The sequence below is a fragment of the Struthio camelus genome, chromosome 4, assembly GCF_040807025.1.
Source record: "Struthio camelus isolate bStrCam1 chromosome 4, bStrCam1.hap1, whole genome shotgun sequence".
Taxonomy (NCBI): Eukaryota; Metazoa; Chordata; class Aves; order Struthioniformes; family Struthionidae; genus Struthio; species Struthio camelus.
In genome coordinates this window covers 85,438,711-85,465,201 of record NC_090945.1, presented here as the reverse complement: position 1 = coordinate 85,465,201, position 26,491 = coordinate 85,438,711, and the positions used below count along the sequence as shown (strand labels likewise).

The window sequence follows — 26,491 nt, the reverse complement described above, 5'->3', positions numbered from 1 at the left end:
GGTAGCTGGCTCTGGAGGTGGGACTGGTAAGCTACGAGACTGTTGTTGGAGGAGAGTGGGGAAAAAATACCTATCTATCTGGTATCAGCCCTTTGAGATCTCATTTAATTAGGCAAGTTGATGGCCCGTTACACTACAAAATGGGTTACTTCTGCTCTGCTTGTGAAGTACTGCCATACAAAGGCCCATAAGAGCCCTCTGCTGCAGGCGTAGTGGCGTCCGGTGCTTCCCTTACACGACTCTTGTGGCCATTCATCTCGTATGAAGGGCGTTTGGCAGCGTGCGAGTGGCTATACTGGAAAATGGAGAAAGCTACAGCTTTCATGCAAAATCATACTGGGATTTCTTAGTCATGGCATTTAAATACAAATGCTGCCAAGATAAAATGCATCAACTCTCCTAGCCTAGGAGGGATAAAAATAGGAATTGTGGGGGGCTCAGCTTGCATCTCGGAGGACGGGGATCTGCTGATGCAGCGCAGATGATCCCCCTCCCCGAGCAAGGGGGCAGACGTGCTCTGGAGGAAGCCGTTTCAGGGCACATCAGCCCCAGTTGCTGCTGGAGCAGGTGGCACGGTGTGGGTGGCATGCACGCTTCCTGTCCCGAGGTGTGGAAAAGGGCTGAGAGGATGCACTTGGATGCTTGCCGTGGGTGCTGAGGGAGGGGAAGTTTGCAGCCTGGCACTCCTGTAAAGCAAGGACAGAAATCAGGTGTCTCCATCTTCACTGAATCGCACCGAAGTGTGTGTTGCTGCCTGGTTTGCAGAGCTTTGGAAGGCCCACCGCGAGTGAGCGCTTCCTCCTCCCCCAGCATCGTGGATACCTCCTACAGGAATGAGGTGTCCCTGGACTGACCTCGTCTTGGTGGAAGGGTGCTCCGGGGGGTTTGAGGTTGCTCCGTCGCCAGCGTTGCAGGACAGGAGGTGCCTGCAGCCCTGGGAGCTCGCCTTGGCCTTGGCGTGCGGTGCTAGCCCCAGTTGCTCCTGGAGACTGAGCCTCCGCAGCTACTGACCTACATCCAGCTGTTGCGTCCTTAGCATAATTCCCGGTGACACTTAGCGAGGAGGTCAGCTCTTTCAGCTCCTGCCGCTGGCAAATTGCATCTCTCTCAGCTGACTTTGGGTTTGAAACTCTTTCTCCCTCGCCAGCCCTTCTGAGCTTTCCTGCAGTGTTTTTCAGCGAGGAGCTGCCAAACGCTCGCCAAAGTGGGGTGCGGAGCCGGGCTGGGGCTCGCGCCCGAGGGGTGGGCTGAAGAGGAAACGTCCCCAGGGCTGCACCAGCGCAGCGCGGCTGGATGCGATGACAGGGCTTGCAAGGACGTACCCCTAAGGGCCGCTCCTGTGGGAGCGACCATGGAGACGAAGTTGGGGTCCTCCTCCCGTTGAGGCAAGGAGAGACGGCGAGGGGTGAACCCCCCCCCTCCCCAAGAGTCTTTTATTCAACCCTGAATCATAAAATAGCTCTTTGCACGCTTTTTCTTCGTTTCTCTTTTGTAATTCTTAAATACACATTGTTTACACTCGGCAAAGGTTCAAAGCAACAACATCAAAGTGCGTCTACAGGTGATAGTACCAACCAAAGTGCTAAAATGAGGGGCTCCCGCGGTGGCCCGGCGGGACCCACCGCCTTCCCTGGGGACCCTGGCCAGCCCCTGCTTGCGGCCACGATTCGGGGCCCCGTGGAGCACCCGGGCGCTCGGTTTAGCCTTGGGGCTGGAGCAACCGCAGGAAGGGGGAACAGGGAGGTTTGGTTCTCCAGACACTGGCACGTCGCTGCGAAAGACTAGAATAGACCTAGATTTATAGAGATTTTAAAAAAATAACTTAGAAGGCAAACTTTCTACCTTCCGGGGCGGCTGTGCGGAGCGCCTCGGGAGTCATTCGCCAGGGCCGAGCTGGAGGAAACGCCACAAAGAAGTAGTGCTTTAGGGAAATGATTGCAATTTCGGGGTGTGTATATATATATATGTATATATATATTTCTCTATCTCTTTGTCTGCGGGGAGCTCGTCCTCTGATTATCTCTAAGCAAGTGTGGCTCTGTGGCCGTGGGCTCCCTTGCGCTTGCTAAAAGCTGTCCCACCCTCCCAGACCTTTGCACCCATTTGGTCCCTATGCTGGGTCAGGAAAAATCCCATTTTACTGCTTTTGGGCATTTTTCCTTCCCCTCCTTGCTTATAGGGAAGGTTCTGCAAGGGATAGGGAATGTTCCTATGCGATAGGGAGGGATCCTCAAGCCCTTTTCCTGGGGGTGGGAAGAGGCAGCAAAGGGGCTCATTTCCATCTGCCCTTTGTTAGTATCATTTGGCACGAATACCCAAATGGTTTTGCTCAACCTGAACCTGCAGGCTTTCAACCTAAAATAGCAGGCTGAAGAAACGCACTCAGATTGTGCTGGTGCCCACTCGGCCCTGGCTTCGTTAAGGCTTATCCCGGGGCACCTCTAATAGCAGGGCAAAACCGCTCGTCCTTTCCTCGCTGTAGAAGCAGGGCCGTGACCTGCCGGGAAGTACCCCCTGGTCTTTCCCCTGATGGGTCACCTGAAAAGCAAATTTGCTGCGGGACATGGAGAAAAATTAGGAGTGGAGAAAAATTAACATCTTCAAGTTTAGAGCAAATAACTGGGCTGAGAAAAGCCTTTATCCGTATTTTTCTTTTTGTTGGTTTGTTTGTTTGTTTTAACCTAATTAGGAGCCTTTAGGAGGAGCCGAACAAGGTGTGTAAGAACTGGCCTTGGCCGTGCCTTGGGTGGCAGCTGGGACTGTGACACATGACGAGATTTGTTTGTTTGTTTGTTTGTTTTCTTTTTTGCCATCTGCCTTGTTTGAAACCACCTTGGACTGGCTGAGTCCAGGGTCTGTCTGTCTTTTGTTGAGATATTGCATCCCTGACCTACTCCATGTGATGCTCTGCAGAGGGAGGCTGCCCCGGTCCTCAGCTCCAGGCCATGCTAGGGAAAAATGGACAAAAAAAAAAGAGAAAACCAGCTGCATTTCATCCCCTCTCCAATGCCTCCACCTGCCCAATGTCCCAGGCATCAGCCTGAGCCCAAGAAATGCCCCTGGGTCCTCAGAGCTTGCGCGTGATGGATTAAGAGTAAAGTCACGTCTTGAGAAAAGCAGATGGTGAAACGAAGCTTCGGGCTGAATTCGGCCTCATGCCCCTAACCCGGCTTTGCTGGTGTTGTTCCTGTTGAAGTTCCTGACTGGCACCAGCGTTCAAGAAATGGGGAAATTCTGCTAAAATTGGCCATGAAAAGCTTTGCACAACCTCACGAGAAAAATACATCCACCAGAAACTGGTCCCAGAAACCTCCCAAGAAAGCCATTCCCAGCAGGAATTGGTGTCACCACTGGCCCCAGCTCCTCATGGCTTCGGCAGTGGGTGCCGCTGGGGACCGCAGCACCACGAGTGAAACCAGCTCTTGGTGGACGCTTGCCCCCTGGATGGGCAGATGTGCCCTGGATTTTGGTAGCATTGCAGTGTGGATTGTCATGGGTGATGCCTGGTGTGGCTTCTCTGGTGTCTAGTATGGGGCTGAGGTTGCACTGCAGCAGTCCCTGCCCTACAGGCACCCTCTTCCGCTGCTTGATTGCACATTGCTTCTGGGGCACTTGATATCTCTGCCTGTTCCCTCACCAACGAATTTAGCTAAAATCACCCCGCAGGTTTATATGTTCTTGGGAAAGGAGACCACATGCACAGCATGGGCATGTTGCCCTCATTTCCAGAGGAAATTGGACTGAAACCCTTGGACTGAGCAGTGAATCCTATGGATACGAGGCAGCGTTGGATGAGCACCCAGAATCAGGGCACAGGGAGGTTTCCGCGGGCCACCTCGGCACCCACAGGGCCACCCCTGTTGGACAGGGACATGCCGAGGCTCCCACTGGCAGAAGAACGACTGCTCAGGAGCTCACTGCAGCCCCAGCTCACCCCAGGGGCCAGCAGGAAAACGATCAATATGACATTTCAGCTGAAGAAACACAGCGCCCTTAATGAGCTCGTTGCCATTAACAACGAGGCCAATTAGGAGGCGCCAGGAGAGGGGGGGGACACCGGTGAGATACTGGGCCCTTATTATTGCCAGCATCTCTTGCATGTCGCTGAGTCCGTATCACCATGTCAGGGCTGTGCGTGCTGCCTGGGCTCCTGTTTCTGCACTGACACCTTCATCCCCGGCTGAGGAGGAGGAGGAGGAGGAGGAGGAGGAGGAAGGAACCAGCCTGGGTGGGTTGAGCTGCTCACACCCAGCTGGGGAAGGATTTCTCGCAGGTGCTAGAGCAGATGTCGGCTTTGTCTGCTGAAGGATGGGCTTGGTTGGACCAGGGGCTGGTGTGGAGGTGCATGAACCAAGCAGGCTTTCTGAATCAGCAGAAAAATAACCTGGATGGGGAAAAAAAATGTTTTCTGTTCATTTAGTGAACTTCCCTGCCCTTGGGACTGGCACCAGTGCGCTTTCGGGCCAGCAGCCGAATCGGTCCCGGCCTCAGTCCAGCACCACCAGGTTTCCGCTCTGTGACACCGGCTCTGAGCGTTGCACGTCCCACTGCTGCTTCACTGGGCAGCCTGATGCATGATTCATACTGAGCAAAAGGGGGAAAAAAAAACACTTTTCATCTTCAGTGCTTGGAAACCACTCAGGGTCTCATTCCATTGCACAGGATTATTTTTGTAAAACGTGGATTGAATTTGTTTTTTTTTTCTAAGCTGGAGGTTTGGCTTTGTTTTGGAGCGAAAGGCCAATGTCTGGGAGGTGGATGGCTCTGTCCGGTCTCGGAGCAGGCACGAGGATGCACCGAAGTACTGAATTTGGGTGACATTGTCCCACCAGGGTTTACAACACCCTCGTGGGGAGGGATGACATGGGGAGGCGTCACACACGGACTAATCACACACCTACGGCTCCACGCCACCGCGATCACAAGCAGAAACTTCCACTGACGACACAAACAGCCGCTCTGGCCTCACCGGCCAACAACGAACGTTTCTCCAAGAGTCCTCAACACCTTTTTTCCCCATTTCTACCACCCTGTCCTCATCTTTCCCACAGCCCAGAGGAGAGATGGGCGCTGCGGCTGGCTCTCGGCGCTGTGGGAGGGACAGGGACGTCTTCGAACTAGCAGCAAATCTGGAGCAGACACCTTCAGTCTTCAGATGGGGCTCTCCAACACGATAGTCTTTAAGCATAGTGTATAAACATGCTGAGTATATAATTTTTTTTTCATTAAAATCTCTTCTTTTTTTTTTTTACGGAAATAAATGCTTACTTTGTTTCTTTTAAGGTAATCTTGCAAGTCTCTGTGCCGGTGCAGAAGGGGACATCCCCAGGCTGAAGCCCTCGCAGCAGCGGGCCTTTCTCATGGGAAGGTGGCAGATGTGGCACTGGGATGCTGGGTGGTTTCCTCCCGGAGATTGCAGGTTTGCTCTGCTTTTTGCTGGTTTTTGCTCCCTTCTTGCTTTTCCCCGTGGATTCGTGCCCGTCCCACCTTCCCTCCCAGTCCCAGGATGGAGGTAAGATGATGGTGTCCAGTGGCGTGACAGTTTTGGGTCTCTGCATACGGAGGCGAGCTCCCTCCTGGCGTTGCCCTTGAGGGAGAGTGGGACATGGGAGTTTTTTCGAGGCGGCTTTTCAGGCTCCCACCGGCTGTGTTTTGGGCATATGGGAAGCAGCCTTCTCCTGGAAAGCTGCGGTCGGAGGGGGAGCAGAGGTGCTTTGAATCATGGGTTACGGCAAAAAAGCCGTGTGCAACCCTATCCTGCTTTGGAGGAGGCAGCTTGGACAGGACGAGGGGTGGATGAAATGGTCTTCTGAGATACTTGCTGCGGTTGGAGATCCAGGAGCTGCCTCCAGCTGACCCAGCAGCCCGGCTTGCTCCCTGGGATCGGGGTTTTAGGCTTTTTTTTTCTATTGGGGCTGTCACCAGAATGGGAGCTGCTGGGGGCTCTCGAAGGACAGGACATCTCAGGTTTGAGTGCCGGTGCTGGAGGCCTTTTGGATCTGTTTCTGTGGTGCTCTGCATGGAGGACCCACCAGCTGAGTCTGCAGCTGTCTTGATATGGATGAGGAAGGTGTTACCACGTTGGCCTGTGGCCCTGCTCTCCTGCCCCAAGGTGCTCTCTCCAGCCCAGGGGATGCCCCACGACAATGTCGCAGAGGCTGGAGGGAGAGGAGACGCCCCAGGAAAGGCTGGTCCCTGGCAGCCGTGGATGTGCCGCAGCGCAGCTCCAGTTGGCCTACAGGCACCAAAATCCAGGACGATGGCCCGGAGAGCCCAGAGTGGAGGACGCATCCGCCCAGATCTGCTTTCCCCTTTTGACTCTTCTCTGCTGAGCGTGTTGGGGCCGAGCATGTCTGGTTGGGTCAGGTACTTGCCCTTGATCTCAACAGCGCTGTGTAACCAGGGGCTATGTTTAAGGCTGGTGTGTCCCTGCTGCTGGCAGTGCTGTGATGGGGTCCCCTACGGCCTGGGCACCTCCTGGCATCTTCTCCTCAGGGTGGAGGATGGAAACATTTGAACTTGCTGGATGCCTGTCAAGAGCCTTTTCCTTTGGAAAAAGAAGGGGGTATGGGGAGGGCTGACTTCCCTCCAGGAATAAGGTAGCCAAAAGGGAAAAAAAGAACTAATAAAAAGCCATGGCTGCAGATAAGAGATCTGCAGTTCAGCACAGCAGGTTGGTGAAAGAAGCAGCTTTGGATTTTGGAACAGTTTGGCCAGGATTTCTGCTCCAAGCTGGGAGATGGGCTACAAGATGGCTGAACACCAGTGTTTTGAGTAGCGACACTCCTGTCTTGCACGCTTTTTTCTGCCTGCGCAAGTTCCTCTCTCAGCAGAGGACAATTCACTCTGGAGGGGGTTTGAGCTGAAGGTGGATGTTCATGAAGACAGAAGCATTACCCGTGTTTCCCGGTGGACAATGGGTTTTCTGGAGATGGTTTATTGCCTTAGTGGGAAGGATTAGGTGAAAAGGAGGTGAGGCTGGAGGCCCCTGGAAGAGCAACCATCTCTCCTGGTACCAGCTGGCTCCTGCAGTCCCCGAGAAGAAGGAGGTCTGCAGTCTGTGGTTGCGCTGTCATGGCTGCTGGTTTCTGGGCAGTATTCACCCACGTTTGGGTGCCCCCCTTCTAAAGAAACAGGTAAATAAAAAGAAAGCAAGCGGAAAATCTGCAGGAATGCTGTGTACTGTCTCCTCTTTAGGGATGGCCCCTTCCCACCCCACTTCCACCGTCCCATGGAGGGGACAGGGCTCGTCCAGCCATGACTCCATGAAAGGATATGCAAGGAGCTCTGTGAAACACCGGCGTTGAGCCCAGCGCGCCCTCTGCAAAGAGCCACCGACTCAGGCGTTCAACCATTCGCAGGCTTCTCCACATCAGTGGAGACAATAGGAATGCCCTGCGTGGTTGGAGGGCATGGTGAGAGCCCCAGGGACAGGCTACGGGCTGAGTCATCACCTTGGCTCCCATGACAACAAACAACCCGAAAAAAAAATTGTTCAAAGAAAAAGACATTGCCCAAACAGGGATCCTTGGCAATGAGCAGCCATGGGGTTCGAAGCCGTTCTCCCTCCTGCGAAAGAGTGTAGCTGTGTCCGCTCGGGCAGTCTAAAAATTTCCTTAAGTAGCACCTTCTCGCCCGCGACATGTCCGCGAGCCAGCCCCGGAAGAGCACTGGCTGCCAGTCATTAAGGCCTGCAAGAGTCATTTTTTGTGCATGGGCCGGCGTCTCTGTGGCTCTGGGTCCAGAACAGATGAACGGCGGACGGTCAGTTTGGTTTTGCTGGGCCACTGGCTCCGTCGGGCAGAAGAGGGAATGTGCTTTGTGGTTCCCTGAAGGTCTAACAGCCTCCTTCCACTTTGATGTGTAAAATCTTTGAGAAGCCAGGTCTTTTCCTCAGGGCCTGGAAGAGGAGCAGAGGGGAGGAGGTAAGCAGGGGACCAAGGAGTGCTGCTGCCCCATGGGAAGAGCGAGAAAGGGAGGAAAACACCTCAAATGCCACCAATGACCAGTTAGAGGTCCATACTAATCTCATCCCCACCACCTATGTCCCTTTCTTTGTGGGACTGGCTCTGCTCCTGTTAGTCCTGTGCCTCTAAAGCCAGCTCTGGATTTTGGTTTCTGTTCTGTCAAAAATACTATTTCAAGAAGGTGATAATAGTTTGGGGCTGAAGATGTTGGTATGCAGAGCTGGGCAAGCGAAACCTGCACAGAGCGGAAATGGGTGGCCGCTCAAGGAAGGCCCTTCTGAAACTCCTCTTCTCTGAAGGTGACCCTAAGCCAGCAGCTGGAAATGGGCATGGCTCACTTCCGGCCCTGCTACCGCTCCAGTGCCAGGTCTCATGGTGGGAGGCTGAGAAGTCGGTGGCAGGAGCTAGGGGAGCCATTGGCTGTGTCAGTGAGCCACCATTCCCAGTTTCTTCTCTACGTCTCGAGGGCATTTCTTCTTAAGCCTCTTAACCCTGCTCCTCACCTTGGGCAAATCTTCTCTTCTTAACTTCTCTTTCCCCAGAGACCAGCTGACATGGGGAGGGGGGTGGTGTGGAGAAGGAAGGAAGTTCCCATTTGACTTCCTCACTCGTGCTTAATCTCACTGAGGAAGGCTCAGAGATGTCCTACTCTTGGGCATACTACCAGCTACCTCTGCCCTGTTCCCTAGGAAGATATCGCTTGGCTCTTGCATGTCCTTTGTGCAGGGAGCTGCAACCTTGTAGGAGCCTAACCAACTGTAGGGCGAAGTCAGCCAGAGGATGAAGTGAAATGGAGACACCTCTTTTTCTCCTTGACCATGGCTGGCGATGTCTGCCTTGAAAACCTTGCCCAGAACAAGGAGAGCTGAATCCCCTGCCAGGTGTCACAAGCCAAGCAAGGTCTGCCACGCTGCGCAGCCAGCATTAAGTAACTAAAGTTAACCTTACTTGGGCTTTCATGGGTGGATTTTAAATCACTCTATAATGTTAGTAAAGTAAATTACCCTGGGAGGGAGGCATCAGCCCTTTTCTATCCATGGGGAATAGACATGAGAGAAGCAATCTTGGTAAAAGCAATAGGAGGGAATCACAACCCATTAGATCTTGGTTTAGCCTTCAGGACATACATGTCTGAAAGAAAGCCAGGTTTCAAGATGTCTCTGGCAAGCTAAAATGTTCTCTACCGAGTGACTTTGGCAGATGGCAAGAATTTGTCCTGAGAGCCCCAGGGGGGACACAGTGAGCTGGCACTGGCATACTTCACCTGGAGTTTGTTCACCATTTCTTCAAACATCTTCTTGGCTTCAGGGCTGTGGGGTTCCTTGAAGTAGTCCACAATGCCCACCTGCACAACGATGGACTTCAGGCTCCGGCACACACCTGGAGGCAGAGACATCGTCTGGCCTGCCATACTTGGGGGAGGAACAGCCTCCCCGCAGTGGGGCCAAGGGTGCATGACCCTAAAACCCTCCCTAGAATGCTCCTCAAGGCCTTAAGTATTTGGGGAAACCTCACTCTGAAGATGGAGGAGACCTGCTCTTGGTGACTGAGCCCTTCATAGGAGGATAGCGGTCTATGGGATGGTCTCTAGTTGCCTCATCCCATTCAGTCATCCTACCTCTTCCCTGGGAAACCACTGCACTTCTACTCAGAGGGGAAGGTTCCCAGCAAGTTCAACAACAGTTTTGTGTGCCGCAACTGCCAGGGACGGCGCATCAAACAGACCCTCCTATCAGCTGCAGACTCCTCCCAGGAGGAGCTCCTGTCCGGCAAATGGCTTCAGTAAACACCAAACATGAGCGACTCCAAACTCAGATGTGCCAAGGTGAATCTAGGGTATGCCACAGATGTTGTGGCATAGATTGGACTGGGGGAAGCCTAGAGGGAGTGTCTCGCTCATCCCCGTGTCACAGGGTAAGAACAGCTCTTCTTAACTCATCCCTGGCAGAGAGTGAGGGGGGGAGGGGGGCGGTGCTGAATCTGCCCTTAGAAACCTTCCACCACAGAGATCCCAGCACCTCCCATCAGCTCCCAGTATCAGCACGGGGTTCTGGTGGAACTGGAAGGCAGGGTCTGGTTCAAGGATCTGAGTACCTGCTGGCTTTTTGGTCACCCTCCCCTCTGTCATAGGACCCTCTGCACTGGAGAGGTCTTCCCTTGCACAGATGCATCACCCCCAGGCATCACTACTCACTGTTGAAGTGCAGCAGGGCTTTGGGGGTGACTGGTGTGGAGGTCAGCACAAGCATCTCCAGCCCCTTAAGCCCTTCTCTACACACTTCTGCTGCAACCTCTTGGTTGATCTCCGCCACGTGGTCCAGCTCCAGGACCTGCAGCCGCATGCAGTTTCGGGCTGGAGAGACAGAGCACGCACCATCAGAGGGGATGGGGCTCCTTTGCCTCACCCCGTGGGGAGGGAATGGGGAGAGCTGATGGGAACAGCTGATGGGGAGAGCTGACGGTGCTGGGAGGGCTAGGGTGGCAGCACGTGGAGGGGCAGGGCCTCTGCCATGGTCTTTGGGATGGGATTGTCCTTTGAGTTCCCCACGGGATCTCCCAGGGATCTACTCTGCCCCTAGCAAGGTCCCTTTCTCCCTGCCCCATCAGAGGAGAGCTCCTGGCGGCACCTACCTAAGGATGCCAGTCCCTGGACACCACAGCCTGCCCCTCCGACACCCAGTGCCCGCAGGTGCGGCCAGCATCGGCCGATCATCTGAAGACAACGGTTGCTGAAACGTGTTGGCTGCTGGCTGGGGAGATGAAGAAGAAAGAGCAGGGGAGAGCTGGTAAATGACCTTGGCTCCTGCTATGGCTCCACGCCACACCGTGCTCCCTTGAGTGGAGCAGGGTTGGAGCTCCTCACCGGCGTCACAGGGGCTGCCACTCCCACCAACCCGGGGTCATCACGCTACTAGGGAGCGTCTCTAAAGCAGGCATCTCCATCTGAGCAATTATACTGGACTCTTACAGCTGGGGCAGGACAGGTCAGTGCACTCAGCAGAGTCCCTCTCCCCCCATAACATCTGCTTTTGGAGAACTGAGTGCAGGTTTGACCTGCAGTGATCAAACTTATAGTAGGAGGTTGGACTTCTAGCTTGGATGTCTACGCCTACATGTGGATGTCTAGCATGATGGGCTGATCTCCACCAAACAGCAACACCAGGGCATGCTTTCTCCGTGTCCCACTCACTGGCAGGCAACTGGAGCACGTACTTGTTTTAAGGTCCCCAGAACCCTGGAGAGAATGTCTCCTACACCCCATTATAAGCAAACAGCACAAGTACATGCTCACAGCTGGAGAGACACAGCATCAACGCCCTACATGTGCTGCCTGGGGAAGGGAACAAGCTGCCAGTGACTCAACATCCAACTTCTCCTGCTGAGAGATATGCCCTTCCATATACCTCGATCCATCAATGCTGTCCCTTAGCTATGGACCTGCAGGCTGAAGGAGGACATGAAATTGAAACAAACCTTCCAGGACCAAAAAAAAAAAAAAAAAAAAAAAAAAAGCCCAGGAGGCAGCTCCTCGACATGAGTGACCTGCTCTGATTTCTCATCCAGCCTCTTCATGACGTTACCTAAGCCATGACTTCATTAGCGCTTAGAGATGCTGCAGAGTGGGAAACCTCCAGTGTCTTCATGCCCAAAATGCTCTTACAAAGTAAGAGAAACTGCAGCCGTCTCCTAAACAGCAACTCAATACCCTTTTAAAAACACCTAGGCTCTTCAGGGCTGCTGTTATATAAGCAGTGAAGGGCTTAGAAAAGCATTTGATGTTCAGACTTGCCTAGCAGAGTTATCACAGCTCCCCTTTCATCTCTGATGTTAGCAGCATTCCCAGCTTGGCAGGAACGTGGCTGCATACAACAGTTTTCAGCCTTTGCAGCGCGGGATGAGGCCGAGCTCTCAGTCCTCCTAACTGACCTCCAGGATTGCTACTCAACTCAGGAGGACTCCACCAGGAAATCTGGATTTGGCACCTTATTTCTCTCCAGTCCAGTGGTGCCCCTCATGCTTAGCCTGGCCCCCTTCTAGCCTGGTAGGTGCTGTGAGTGACTCTTACCAAGGATGCAGAGGTGCGACCTGGAGAGAGATGATGTCTCTGCAACCTGCTCCCAGGGCCCAGATGACTTCATGACCCACAGGGTCTGTAGAGCTCCTGGAACGACACAGAGGACACGTGGTAGTGCCTGCTGGCTGTGTGCCGTGCCAGTGGCTGTGTCTGCAGCTTCCGTGCCACCATATCTCTCCACACCTGGAGGTACAAACCTGGTCATTATTTACGACCTGATCATTGCCTGTGAACCAGACAGTCCCAACACCAGCATACACAGGAGGAAGGCTAAAGGCATTTCCATCTGGAATTGTGCCTACAGATACGCCATGTCAAGAAAAATGGAAGAGACTGCTGTTGAAGTTGAGGTTGATGCTGAGGTTGAAGATGAAGGCAGGGCAGAGTCTTCCAGGTTCAGAGATGGCACATTAGTCACACAGTGCTCAGGATGGGCTTGGACGGCTGCAAGTGATTGAACTGAGGCTGCCGAGGCTGCGTTCCCTTGCAAAATGAATATAACGTCCCCGTGAATCCCAGCGAGGTAGTCTCACTTTCTACCTGCCTGGCCTGGTCTGGGAAGGTGCAAGGAGGTGGTCATGATGTTTCAGCTGGTGGGAGGTAACTTCTAGCCAAGAGCACTGTCTTCTCCAGGGCCTCTGCATCGGCCCTGTGATTGGACCACCTCATCCACAGGCAGCTGTTGGTTGGATGTCCCTGCAAGGCTTTACTGTGAGCTCTTCCTGGAGCAAGGGATGATTGGTATTTTTGGAGGTATCTGAACTCTCAAGGGATACTGCTGGATTCACGCAATGGCACAGTGCAAGCCGAGGTTTACTGTCAGGCACAGAGCTGAACCCGTGCAGCCATGCTGCCTCCCCATCTGGCTGTGTCACTGGCTTGGAGGAGCTGCCTCTGAAGCTGTCGGCTCTCTCCATCAAGTCAACAGAGGAGACAGGTCAAACAGCGACATCGTCCTAACACTACCAGCCCAGATCGAACTGCTGATGGTGGCCCCAGGCCTCTCTGCCACACTGGACCCCCTCCTGAAGACCGAGGCATGCTTACTAACTAGCAATGACCTAGTGCAAAACTTCAGGCAAGCCTAAAAATAAGTGATGGGTGTTACTGTGAGTGTTTCACACATCTTCACCGAAAATGCCTGCCTTACAAGTATCCTGGTTAATTAGAGCATGTGAGTCACAGTCACAGTTAGAGAGGCGCTGGGAGCATTTGGGCTTGCTCAGCCCTTGGAAGGGGGCATGGACAAGTTGCCAGGTTAAACCCAGTGGTACAGGCCTGCCCTGTGGCGTGGGGAGGCACAAGGAGCCGTGGTCAGGCACGCTTTGTCCGACATGGAGGACCTTGTTGCACGCCTGGAGTGAGGCCATCTCTGGCCTCGCACTTGCCCACCTGAAGGACTGTCTGCTCTGGGCCAGACAAGGAGAAACCCAGATGATGCAGTCTGGTCTTTTTGGGGATTGTAGCATCAAAAGTGGGATGCTGAGGCTGAATTGCCTGGAAAGCAAGTCCCGAGCTGTCCTACTGAGCAGCCCTTGGCTTGGGAAACTCTAGCAGAGGGAAACTTGGCAACTGAAGGACACGGTGGTGGTCCCAGTTCCTTCCTTCCTCTGCACATCTCTCCTACCTCTCCCAGCCTCTGTTCCTGCAGAGCCTGGCCAGGACAGGTTTTGCTTTGCCAGCACACCAAGCTCAAAGCCTGAGCAGATACATCTTCATCAGACACCCTCCAGGTTGGCAAGGTGAAGGAGGTGAAGGTGCCAGCCATCTGGCAAAGCCAGAGTCCAGGGCTGCTCCCTCCCTGATTGCCTGGTGCAATCAGTGCGATGATAGCACGGTGTTGCCCTTTCCTCTGCTCAGCACCCGGAGGAAGCCCAGGTCAAACCCTAGCACAAATGAGCTCCCACTGGGAACTGATTTCCCCCTCTGCAGCAGTGCTCTGTCACCCGCAAGGCACAGCAGAGCAAGGATACTCTTCCCTGAGCACAAAGAGCAGAAGGAAGAACAGCCCAGTGGTTAGGGACCGGCTTTGTCCCACCTCTGCTGTGACACAGACTTCCTTCTTGGCAAGTCTCTGTTGGTACCTGCTCCAGGATGGGTTTGCAGCTGGCAGCTCTGCTCCTCTGGCTGGGGAGGTCACCACAGCGCGAAAGAAAGCTAAAACCTATCTCCACAAGAGGCAGAGCCTTCTCGTGAGATGTCCAAAGGGTATAAAAGACTTGCCTAAAAATCTGTTGTCACCAGTCAGGAGGACCTCAATAGACGCAGGGAGGACTCAACACTGGTGCAATTGGTGTTGCACCCAAGTGATGGCCAGGCCACATGGACACGTGCTGCTGTACAGGCTGAGAGAGTAGGACTGGCTGAGATGCCTCCAGCTAAACAAATATCCCCTTCCCCTCCCAGGAGGTCTCATGTTGGGCTTTGCTCCATTCGCTGTTCAGGAAGTTCTTGGCCCTCTTGTCCTCTAGATGAGCTCTTGGGCTTACTCGCTGCCTGTAGCTACAGCATTCGATGCTGCAGCCCTGCCACAGAGACCGTCGGTCAACTGCCTGCCTCCCCAGTCGCTCATTGCCAGGATGACCTTGCCTGACGCCAGGCTGTGCTCACTTCATTTGGTTTTAAATTAGCAAAGAGCGAGCGAGTCCTTTATGAACTTCAGCAGAAACTGGGCTGACTCCTGGATGCCTGTGTCCAGCACATGGACCCGACCATTGCCAGATGCCCAGTATGCAACCAGTGCCCTGAGGCTTTTCCTGCTGCCTTGGCACAATGTGACCCTGGGGTGACAGTGTCCCCAGGCAGCTGTCACTGGGCCCAGCTCCTGGCCCACTCCCCGCCGGCGTGGTGGGACCGCAGCGCCCATCCTTACCGGTACGTGACAGCCTGCAGGGCCCGGCAGTAGCAGCTGGCCAGCCAGAGCGAGCGGTCCGTCAGGACATTGGGGCAGTGAGAGATGCGGAGGATCAGCAGGTTGCTGCCCGTGGCCTTCAGCAGCGACTCCAGCCCGGCTTCAAGGCAGCCCCTGCCAAGGGCAGAAGCAGGGTCAGGCAAAGGCAGGTTTGGGCTGATTCCCAGGGGATAGGGCAAAAAAACCCACAGCTCCTTAGAGAGGCCCTTGGCATCCTGAGTTATTTTTGGCCCACATCTGGCTAAATGCCTGGCTGCAAGGGGCCTTTCTGCTGCCCTGTTGACCCAGGACCAGCTGAGCCTCTTGTCTGCACCATGCCAAGTCCCCCACTTCCAAAGGGCCTGGCTTCCTCAAATCGCTGCACGCCCCTGCAGACTCCCTGAACTTGAGCTAGTCTATGTGCATATGCGGGCTAAGGAAGGACTGTGTTTTGGGATCTCCACGTGCAGATGGGATGATGTGTCCCATGCCTGGGAATGGGGCTCTGGGACACCGGTCCCCAAAATTCTGGTGCTGGAGCTGCCGTAGCAGAGCAGGAGCTAGGATATTATCAGCATCCTGCTGTGGAGCGGTGAATGGGATGCCAGGCACCCATGGCACTGCAGCACTGAACCAGGATGCTAAAGGTGAGTGGTGCTGGCTGAGGAAGGAAGGAAGCACCTGGCTGGTGCCCGAGGACTCACCGTGTGCTCTTCATGTAATCCTCCTTGCTTTCCTTCTTCCCGCGCTGGCGTGGCTTGAGGTTTTGGAGAGTGAGGGAGTGCGTCTGGGTGCACCACTGCGACAACATGGCCAGGAACTGGGTGGGGACAGAGGGTGCCCATCAGCAGGAGGGATGGCTTCAGCAATGACCCATGTCGCCCATCCTTGGCTATCTCCGAAAGGTCTGCACCCTACCCCCCCCCCCGCCATTCTTTGTACATGGGTTTGCACGTGTACGTGGCACGTACAGAGCCGCACATGCATGTGCAGTGACACATGTAAACACACAACCATGTGCGAACACACCAGCATGTGAAAATGCATGCACACATGAGCAGGTGCGGACAAGCATACATGCACGAACATGCAAAACCCACGTGAGCCCACACCTCTGCATTGCCATTCATGTGGCTATAACACACGGGAACACACAGGAGCACATGCGTGCACACTCAACACATGCAAGCATGCACACAGCCTACTTCATCTTCTGGAAGGATGAAACCATTGCATGCCCAGCCCTCCACAGATGGGGATGCAGGAAACTGGCAGGGAGCGAGGCTGCTTCACCCCCGGGGCAATGCCCTCTACATCCTTGCACCTTGTTACCTTCGAAGACACCCTGGCATTCTCCAGCAGCACCCGCGTCCACACGGCTGGGTGCCGGGCCACGAACTTCCAGTCCTTGCACACCTCGGCCGCCCGCAGCAGCGTCTTGGTGTCCAGGTAGGTGAAGATGCAGAAGAGTGCCGCCCGCATCTTGAGGATCTCGGGGCTGATCACCTCGCTGGAGTGGCCCGGGCTGCCCTTCTCCAGCCGGCCCGCCTTGCCCGCCGCCCCCTCGGATCTGGCTGTGTGACACATGGCCTCAGCCCCCAGCCTGCCCCAATCCCATTTCGATCCGTCCCAAGCAACTCATGGGGCTTCGAACCACCCCCAGGCTGCCCAGGATAGAGAGATTCTTGCCTAATTGGGGAAGGGAATAAGGGAAACCCAAAGAAGAGCCCCTTCCCACCTCCTGGCTTGCTGCCTTCCCCACCTCGAGCCGCCCTGGCCCTACGGTGGGCAGGAAATCTCAGTATGGACGCAAACCCACCCTCCAATCCCGATCAGAAGGGAAAGCTTCAAGAAAAATGGCAAGCATCCCCACAGTTGGGTCCCCAGCCTTGCAGCCTGGACCGCGGGAGCTCATCCCGCCAGCACAGGGTGCTGCTGCCGCCAGTCCCCGCGTGCCGGGCTCTCACCCGTCAGCCGGCAGCTGCTCACGGGCCGGGAGGCACCGGGCGCCTCTGGCTCCCAGCCCTCGGCCTCCGACTCGGTGGTGCGGGAGCCCACGTCGGAGATGTCGCCCTCCTCGCCCTCGGTGCTGTTGCGGTAGGGCCGGCGGTGCCAGTTTTGGATGGCCTGCCGGCGCAGCCCTGAGCCCCGGGTACCGTCACGCTCGGCACACCGGGGCACCCCGCCGCCGTAGTGATGCCCGTCGGCGTCGGCATCGGTGGGGCACGGCTCCGCGCTGTCGCTGTCGTAGCAGCCTGAGCTCTGCGACACGGCTTTCGCCCGGCTCGAGGCCCTGAGGGACGGGGAGAGCCGGCCTCAGCGCTTGCCTTGACTGCAACAGCAAGGCTGAGACCTTGCACAGTAGGTGCATGCAAGGACCCTGGGGCACAACTGCCCCCGTGAGTACAGTGGCAAGGAGAGGCCAGGAAGCAGGAGCTGACCCCGTCCTCCCAGCCGAGGCTGCACCCCAAAACCCCCCTCCTCCCACATCCCCATTGTTAAAACACTCCATTTAAACCACAGACAAGGAGAGGGAGCACTCACCCTGTGCTGGAAGAGGAGCGCTGGTTGGAAATGCCGTATGGGCCGTGCATGACCACCCCTGGCCCGGGGTGCCTGTCTCTCTGGAGGGAGCAGAGGAGATAATGCAGTGAAACCATTTGCCGCGAGACAAACGGAACAAATCCCCAGGCCCAGCTGCACCGCGTGCCCAGCGTCACTGGCATCGTAGGGGAACGCCATCCCTGGGATGCGCAATGGCACCTCTGGCATCTGCGCCCTTTATTTATGCAGCGCCTTGTACTTGCTCGCCTCTGAAATGCAGCCCTGGGACGAGGCAAGTGCCGAGACTGAAAACGCAACTCCTCTTTTGGGAAGCTCTCTCCTCTAGGGATTTTCCCGAGCTGGTTTCCTACGGATTTGAGGGGGGTCTCATCCATGCTTGAGCTCAACCCTTTGCAGCCATCAGAGAATCCACAAATGCACATTGGCACGTGCACCCATGGGAAATCAGTGAAGCTATTGTGCGTGTTGCTCCAGGAAGGAGCCAGGCTGCCCCGCACATGGGCTGCGGGACCCCACGGGCCTGGGTGCTGTGCCGTTGCGCATCCCTATGGAGGAACCCACGCCCTGGGGCCCTGGAGAGGCAGGTGGAGGTACCGGTCGGCTGGCGCCCTTGGCCCCAGGTGCACTGCACCGTCCCAGGCTGCCGTTGGGGGTGGTGCCGCAGCTGCTGCTGATGATCTGGAGCTGTTTCTCAGCCCGGTCGGCCCGGTCCAGCAGCTCCTCGATGAAGTGCTGGAGGCGCACCTTGGCGTTGGCCTCACGGGCAGCCGTCTCCTTCAGGAACTGGTCGATCTGCATCACCTCCCTGGGCAGAGGGACAAGTGGTGGTGACGGGGCTGGGGCTCTCCTGCCGTCCCCATAACACCCAGGTCCTCCTAACAGATATGAGTGCAGGGTCCCACTTGTCCTCATCTCCCTCCTGACCCCCCAAAGCTCGCTCTGCAGCTATCCCTGGGGCATTTGGCCCATCTCCCCTCCACTCTAGTCTGCAAGAGACCCAAATCCTTCCCCATGCCCCCAGTTTCAGGACCTTGCACCCTTCATCTCCCCCAGAGAGGCAGTCTGTGGGCTCAGGGGTGCTCAGCATGCTTCCAGGCTGGTCCAGCATCAGCATGATTTTGATTCGTGCCAACCTAGATAGTCTCTGGACTGTTTGGGGCAGAGTGGGGCTGGCATTGCTCCTGGCACACAGTATGGATGTAGCCACTTTGTTTTAGGAAAGACGAGACCTTTGGTATATGGACCTCCAAGACCTTTGCCTTGTGACATGTGTCGTGGCCTGAGCCCTTGCTGGCATGGCTGGTGCCTGGTCCGCAAGCTTAATGGTGAGAAAGGGTAACAACAAGGAGGGGTGATGGAGAAGAAAGACAATGGAGAAGAAAAGAAGGACGATAGAGAGGATGGCTGGTGGCACAGAGGAAAGATGGCAAGGAGGATAACGGAGGGAGGGAAGATGGAGAGGCTGGATGAAGACATGGAGGGTTGATGGAGAGGACGGTTGATGGAGAGGATGATTGATGGAGAGGAGGGCTGATGGAGAGGCGGGCTGATGGAGAAGAGGGATGAGGAAGAGGCGGATGATGGAGAGGAGGGAAGGTGGTGTAGAGGTGGGTAACAGGCAGTGGGACCCCCCACTCTGCCTCATTTGGGAAGGCCATATTCAGCTAGAATGGCCTTAAGGGCAGCCTTTAATCCCTAAATCCCGCTCAGTCCCATCTCTCATGAGGGAAAGACCTGGCACTTGCAGAGCCCTGTGGCGAGAGCTCCTCGTCCTGTGTGCCCTCAGCACAGAGCAGCTGGCTGTGAGGGAAGGAGGCCCTGTCTCCCCCGTTAAGGCATCAGTTCATGGGAGTTGGGGAGCCTGCAGGCATGTCCCCGTGGGGTGGTGAGTGGGGCTATCCCTGCCCAAGGTTCAGTGCAGGATCCAGCTGTGCCCCAGCCTTCACGTGAAGGCTTTTCTGCCCCAAATCGAGGTGGGGCACTGGGGTCACCAGGCTCTGTGGGGGCAGTGGGTGCTCGGGGAGATGCAGGCTGGTCCCTTGTCCCTGCTCCCAGGGCAGCCTCATGGCTTTGGGGGCCAGTGGTGTTTTTGGGGTGTGAAATGGCTTTCTGGGTGTTGTGAGTGGGGGAGCTGATAGAGGCCTGAGGCTCTACAAGACAGGGTAGGAAATGAAGCCAGAAACATCTCCCTGAAGTTGCCCCTTGCAGGTGGGATGTACCCCTGGCTGCCAGCTCGACCCTGCAAGCAAGGCAAAAGCTCCCAAAATAGTGAGTGGTGCAGGGAATGGGGACTCACAAGGTGCGTGGCAGAGGGGTCTCGGGGAAAGCAGTGGCTGGGCTATTATGTGCAAACACACCTTCCCTTAAATGCACATGTGTGCAACCCGATGCACACAACCATCACGGCTGCGCATGCTTGCCCTAAATGCGTGCATGCACGTGCGCACACACATACACACACACACACACAGCGGTTGCACGCATACAACTCTTATATGCACACTTTCCATAAGTGCATGTGTCTGTACACCCACCAAGTGCACACGCAGAGCCCATCACACCCACCCGCAACCGCACACTTCCCACAACCGCACACACATGCATGCACAGAGCCATTCTTAAACGCATAAACACAAATACGGACACCACACACCCCCCAACACACGTGTGCAGCCAGTCACACACCCTACATGCACACACACACACACACATGCACACATACGCACACAGCCGATCTCACACTTTTGCTCAGCACAAGCACCTACAGCCACACAAACACATCTTCGGTCTCGTGCACACCCAGATGTGTGCAGCGGGCCACGCGTGTGCACCGAGCCATAGCCAGGAGGAACCACTGAAGCACAAGGGTGAGGGAGCAGCCCTTTCCAATTTGATTAATCTTAATGATTATTAATTACCAGTACTCGCACTTTAGTAATGTTTGAGGCTACCAAACCCAAGGCCTCCTTTGTGCAGATGCTCTGCTGAGCTAAGGAGCATCTCCAAAGAGTGGGGGATGAGGTTTTCATGGGGGCACAATAAGGACCTCCAGCAAAACCTGTGTTTCTGACCCACAGATATGCAGCATAGCCAGAGAGGAGGGAAAACAAGCTGATTCCCTTGGCAGAGAAATGCAAAGCTTGAAGGGAATGGATGGGGAGGCAAGGGGCCCCAAGGGTCTCAGCTCCGTCTTTGGCGACAGCAAAGCGCTTGGAGGCACTTGGAGCCACTAATCCATGCGTGATGCTGGAGCCAAGCATGCAAATCCAGCCGTGACCTTTCCCGCAGCGTATTCGAAGGAAATGCCAGGGTGATGTGATGCCCTATACCCCCTGGCTCCCAACCCCAGCATTTCTAGGAAAAGCTGAGGAGCTGGGCAATCATTTGGGAAGGCTCACGGCGGAAAGTCTGGGAGATTTGGAAGGCAAATAGGGTGCTGACATCCAGGCGACGGATGTAAAGTGATCCTGATGCTTATCGCCTTCTACGGCTCCTCTCATTCCTATGGACTGGATGGAAAAAATACCCATGGCAAAACCAGCTGAGCCGAAAAGGTGAAACGGCTCCCAACACCAGGACGCAGCTCCAAGGCTGGAAGCTGGACTGAGGGCTATGGAAATAAATGTCGCTGGATCACTCTGTGCTCTCAGGTGTCATTATGGTCCTGGCAGGCGTCGGGAGCATGGTGGATATAATGTATTTAGATTTGGCTAAACCGTGTTCCTATTGTGGCTCATGAAACCTTCCTCAAAAAATTAATTCAAGCCGGCGGGGATCTGAGCACTGTCGCGTGGATGGAGAATTGGCTGGAAGACCGTAAACAAGGAAGGATAATAAATGGCAGCGCAGCAAATTGCGAGCACGGGGTACGGCAGGCAGCAGCGTCTGCTCTTATTTCGCCTCCCCATGAACGATGGGGAAGAAGCAGCAGACGTCGCGTTGGCGAGATCCACGAGTCACTGCTTGAGTGGCCGTCGCGGAGGGAGAAGAGGAAGGGGGCCATCACCTTTGCGGCAGCCGCAGAGGTTTGCCTGACTTGGGACTCTCCGGGGCCGGACACGTGGCCACCACCACAGCAGACAGAGATGGGCTTGGGGAGACAACCCTGTAAAGCATCACCAGCAGACGAGACCTTGGGCTGCGAAGGGATGCGGGGCAGGCAGCATGGGGTGGCGAGCCTGAGGCTCGTCCCCAGCAGCCTCCCAGCCCTTCCAAGCAGGCAGGACTGGAAAATGTCCCTGGTAATTGTGTTTTGTTCTTGGGAGAAGGGTGAATACAGCTTTTCCAATGAAAATGATTTCCAGTGATTTCCCTATGGCCAGGAGAAATCATCTCGTTTCGTTAGCCTTTTTCCATGTCTTCCTCTGGAAGATGCCAAGTGATTTAATTTCTAGCAACCGCCATCCAAACAGTTTCAGATTAGAAAAATTTCTGTTACTTTTCAGGTTTTCTGTGAAACTTTTGAAAAGGCCGTGATCGACTTCAGTGCTTGTTTTGTGTTTTTCTGCATTTTTCTGTATCCACTTCTTGCCCAATAAGTCAGTGCGTTCCTCCGCCAGCTCATGGCCCCGTCGTCGCAGAGGGGCTCCCACCATTCCTCTAGCCTGTTGCTCCCTCCCAGACTATCCCTGCCCTTAGCTAGAGGAGTTTGGGGACCTAAGTGAAGGGTTCAAGGGCTGGAGGTTTTCTCCAAGGAAAGGTGAATCCAGGAAGCAGTTTTGGGACATAAATCCAGGTCACCTTAGGCAGCAATGGATTGGTTCATGCATTCCCGTTGACTGAGCAAGCTGCTTTTGACCCATCCGTCACCCTCTGCCAGCCCTGCTGGGGCTGTTTCACACCTCGGTTGCTGTGGTGCTCATGACCTTTTAATTTCCAGGCTGTTTTATTCACGGCCAATTTGACACCGTTCCTCCTGGTGCCAGCGCTACCCTTTAGCTGACATTGTCTGTCCCTGTCCCAAACATCTCTGCGGGCTTCAGTCACATCCCCATGTTGACCTGGCTCCATCAGCCAAGCTCTCTCCCTCTCGCAGGCCCACCGACCCCCTGTTCCCCTCAGCAGGTCCCTGGTCCAAGCCTGCACTCGAAGCAAGCCCAGTTTAGATGAGTATCTCCAAGGATGGAGATGCCACCACCTCTCTGGGCCCCAGTCCAGAGTTTAGCCACCCTGTTGTCCCTTGTTCTGCCACTGCACCTCCAAGATGCCCCCTACCCTGATGTCCCCATGACACCCACGAGATAGTTGACAGTAAGACCAAACCCTGTGCCTCCCTATACATCCCTATACCAAATCTTATTCCCCTTATGCCAGCCTCAAGCTTCATCACAGGGACGATTTCCACCCACCCTGCAGTAAGGAGGGAAAGGGAAAGGACTCACTGTTGCTTGCGGGTCAGCTCCTGCTCCTTCTGCACCAGGTCCTGCTTGAGGGAGGCCAACATCTCCACGCTGACGTCCACCTGGCGGGACAGCTCGGATGCCCTGTCCTCTAGCTCCTGCTTCTCCCGGCTGAGCCGCAGGCTCTCCTGCTTGGCCTTTTCCAACTCGGAGCTCTTCCGGTCCAGCTCCACCTGCAGCCGGCCCACCTGTGAGGCAATCTTCTGCTCCACCTCCTCCGTCAGCTTCTCCAGCCGCTTGTCCACCTCCAGCTTCTCAAAAGCGCGGATCTTCAGGCGAGCCAAGCCTTCCTCATAGGCTGTGTCCATAGTGGCTGGGGGTGTGGGGGCCGGCGCCACGGCTTTGCCGCGGGTGAAGATCTCCGTCAGCGGGATCTCGATCTCGTGGACATAGCGGGGCGAGGGGGAGGAGGATGGGGCCGGCTCCAGCTCCTCGGCGGGAACGAGGTCGCAGGAGAAGCGCTGCTCCTTGCCTTGGAAGGAGGTGCTCTCAAAGTAGTCCCGCCGGGCAGCCGGCGTCAGCAAGGCCGCTTCGGCGGCCAGGGGGAAGACGGCAGCATCGCAGATGCTGTTGGTCTTGGAGAGGACGTAGAGGGTCTCATAGGTGTGGTTGTACTCCAGGTGCGCCCGCAGCGAGGACAGGCTCCGGAAACGCTTGTGTTCCCCGCACCGCGGACAACGGTAGGGCAGGTCCAGCGAGGCCATTCCTCAGCTACGCGCCCCGCCGCAGGGGAACCGCGGGGGCCCGCTCATGGCGTGGGTCGGGCAGCAGGGGGGCAGGTGGACGAGGGCCGGGTCAGGACGCTGGTGCCTTGGGACACGGGGCCCTGGCTCCGCTGGGGCATGGCGAGGGCAGGAGCCCAGGGACGGGAGCGGGGCATCTGGCGAGCCTGCGGGGGCCTGCTCAGCAATGGACAGTGCCAGGCGCTGGAAAAGAGAGGGGGATCAGCGATGCAGGGACAGTGACGCCCTGAAAGTCCCTTCCTGATCCTTTCTCTTGGTCCCTTCTCTGCCTCCATCCTCCCCTGCTGTGCTTCTCCCCAACAGGGAAGGAGGAAAGTCACCCCCAGTTTTATGCTGCAAAGCGGCCAGCACCCTGTCATCCCTTGGTGCTCCGGGTCTCCAGGTGCTGGAGGTTTTGTGAGCAGCAGAAAGGAGATGGGAACCGTGTTATGGGGCTGGGAGCCCTCCAAGCCCGTGCTGCTCCGGCACATGATGCTGTAGGGGAAGCCACCGGTTTTCCCGTGCTGGGGCAATGGATGGTCACTGTATGGACCTTGTTCTCCCCGTCTCAGAAAACCCTCCAAGATAGCAAGGAGAGAAAACTCCCTGGTGAAACGGGACAAGGCAGCAGAAATTCAGCCTCCAGAAATGCCCTGTTTCCCTCTCTCCCGCGCTGCCTTGTTTCAATGAGGTGACATTATTCCATGGGAAAACTCCCAAACAACTCCAAAACAGTTACCAGTGCCGGCACCGCTGTGAAACACCCCACTCAGCCCCCTCTGCGTGGGTGTCAACAACTGGCCCCCGCGAGCCAGGAGGAGGATGGGTGACCCAGCGAAGCCTGGGGGTTGTTGCTTCTGCATCCTCTGCGTGGTTAAACACGGGACGCCCCGGGACGTCGAGGGTGCTAGATCGCCCTAAACACCTCCGTCTGTGCTCGTAGCTGGGCTTGTGGGGCCTGCTGTCTGCCCCGGCCACTGTGGCGCGACCGCTGGGGTACATGCAGCTCAGGCCCTCACCAGCCCCAATTCGGGTACCCCCTGACATCCCCTCCGGCTTGGCAAACCCCTCGGACGAGACAACCGAGCCATGAGGTTCGGGAAACCAATCGTGAAAAAAAAAAAAATCCATAAAGGAAAGAGATCCAGGCAAAAAAAATAAATATATGCTGGGAGGATTTATGGAGCTGCCTGGCTGTTCCTGAACCCGTCTGCTGGCTTAATTTTGTGTTTTGTGGCGGTTATAAAATGCATCTTTGCACGTGAACCTCAGCTCGATTAGCGCTCGCCGGAACGAGCGCAGCCGAAACGCAGCCAACACAAAGCACTGCCCGTAACTTCATTTTAAGCCGGCGTCTCTGCTGCCGACGGGATGATAAAGCGCTTTTCAGCTTTGGGGACAGGGCTACAGCAGCGTGCTGCCCGTATTGCAGGCCTGCCCTCGAGACCCGGAGCCCCCGACCACCTTTATTCCGTATTTATAGGGATGCAAATAAGGGCAGGATCCAGCCTTGAATGCACACGCCGCGCCGGTCCCTGCACTGGGCACATCCCAGGATTTCCACCTTTTGGCCACAAAAAAAAAAAAAAAAAAACACCTCTTCCCACTCCCAAACGATGGATTAATGACATTAGGAGCAGAGCCGTTTCTCCGGGGGGGGGCGGGCGATAAAAAGGCATCGCAGCCCCCGAGCCGGGCAGCGCTGCCGGCCGCCGGGGGACTGCAGCAGCCGATGCCGGGGCTCTTTGGGCGCTGCTACCTGCGCTCCATCATGGAGCCTTTCTTTGCATTGTTTCCACCTTTTTTTTTTTTTTCCTTCCCTCCCTCCCTCTTCCCCCCCCCCCCCCCCCCCCAAAATTGCCAGCAGGCAGCTGGCAGGTCGCGGCAGCCCTCCCCGGGGAAGAGGCGAGCGCGGGCTGGGGGGGGACAGGAGGCGTCTCGGCCGGGCGGCGGGTACCACCGCTGCCCCGGCGCCCTCCCGCCGCTGCCCAACCCCATCGCGGCGTGGGGTTGGGGTGGGGGGCTGGATGGATGGCGGGTTGTCCCCCCCCCCCACCTCCCCACCAGCCTAGCTTGGGGGACAATTTCCCCATCCCCACCACCATCATCCCCACCACCACCTTTCCCGATCCGGCGCGGTCCCTACCTGCTGGCGGCCGCCGCGCTGCCGGCCGGCGGTCCGGCGGTGGCATCGCTGCGGGCCTTCCCCCGCCGATGGGGAGCGGCCGAGGCGGACGGACGGATGGACGGACGGACGGGTGGACGGATGCAGGGCCAGCCCCGCGCCGATGCACAAAGGAAGGAGGCGGGTGGGCGAGGAAGGATGCGGCCGGCTCCCCGCCGCCGGCACCGCTGTGCCCAGGCCCTGGGCAAGCGGGGAGGGTGGCGACTGCTGGAGGAGGAGGAGGAGGAGGAAGAAGGGGGGGGAGGGAGGTGGTTTGGGTCCCCCGCCGGGGCTGGGGTGGCCCGCGGGGCTCGGAGTGGGAGGCAGCGCCTGGCAATGGCAGGAGGGAGGGATGGAGGCAGGATGGAGGGATGGAGGGAAGGAGGGAGGGCGAGCGCTCGCAGCCGCCGCCTCCTCCGCCGTCGCAGCCTAAGCCGGGACCGCTTCGCTCTGCCTCTTTCCTCCTTCACAGCTCCCTCTGCCTGTCTCGCCACGCACGCCGCGGCCCCTCCGCCGGGCCTTGCGGCACGCCGCAGCCCGGCAGCCTCGGCCGAGCGGCGGGGACCCGCATCGCTGCCCCCGTGCCGCCTGCAAGGTGGAGGGGTTCCCCGCGTCCCGGCCAGGAGCCCCACGGCTCAGCCACGTGCCGTTCCCCACTGCAGGAGGGACCTGCCCCCGGCAGCGTCGCCGACGGCCCCCCAGCACGGGC

General features: G+C 56.5%; 1 protein-coding gene across 1 annotated transcript; it reads right to left on the bottom strand.

Annotated features, from left to right (window-relative positions):
- Positions 1 to 1,470: 1,470 nt before the first annotated feature.
- Positions 1,471 to 26,362, bottom strand: FBXO41 (F-box protein 41). Its single transcript, XM_068943828.1, has 13 exons — positions 25,765 to 26,362; positions 22,879 to 23,822; positions 18,092 to 18,302; positions 17,477 to 17,556; positions 16,900 to 17,225; positions 16,265 to 16,506; positions 15,637 to 15,752; positions 14,915 to 15,067; positions 12,034 to 12,129; positions 10,599 to 10,717; positions 10,162 to 10,320; positions 9,232 to 9,347; positions 1,471 to 7,900 (listed from the first exon to the last, which is right to left on the bottom strand). Exons 2-13 carry the CDS (start codon positions 23,598 to 23,600, stop codon positions 7,838 to 7,840), a joined length of 2,403 nt encoding a protein of 800 aa, XP_068799929.1. The 5' UTR covers positions 23,601 to 23,822; positions 25,765 to 26,362; the 3' UTR covers positions 1,471 to 7,837.
- Between the last annotated feature and the right edge of the window lie 129 nt (positions 26,363 to 26,491).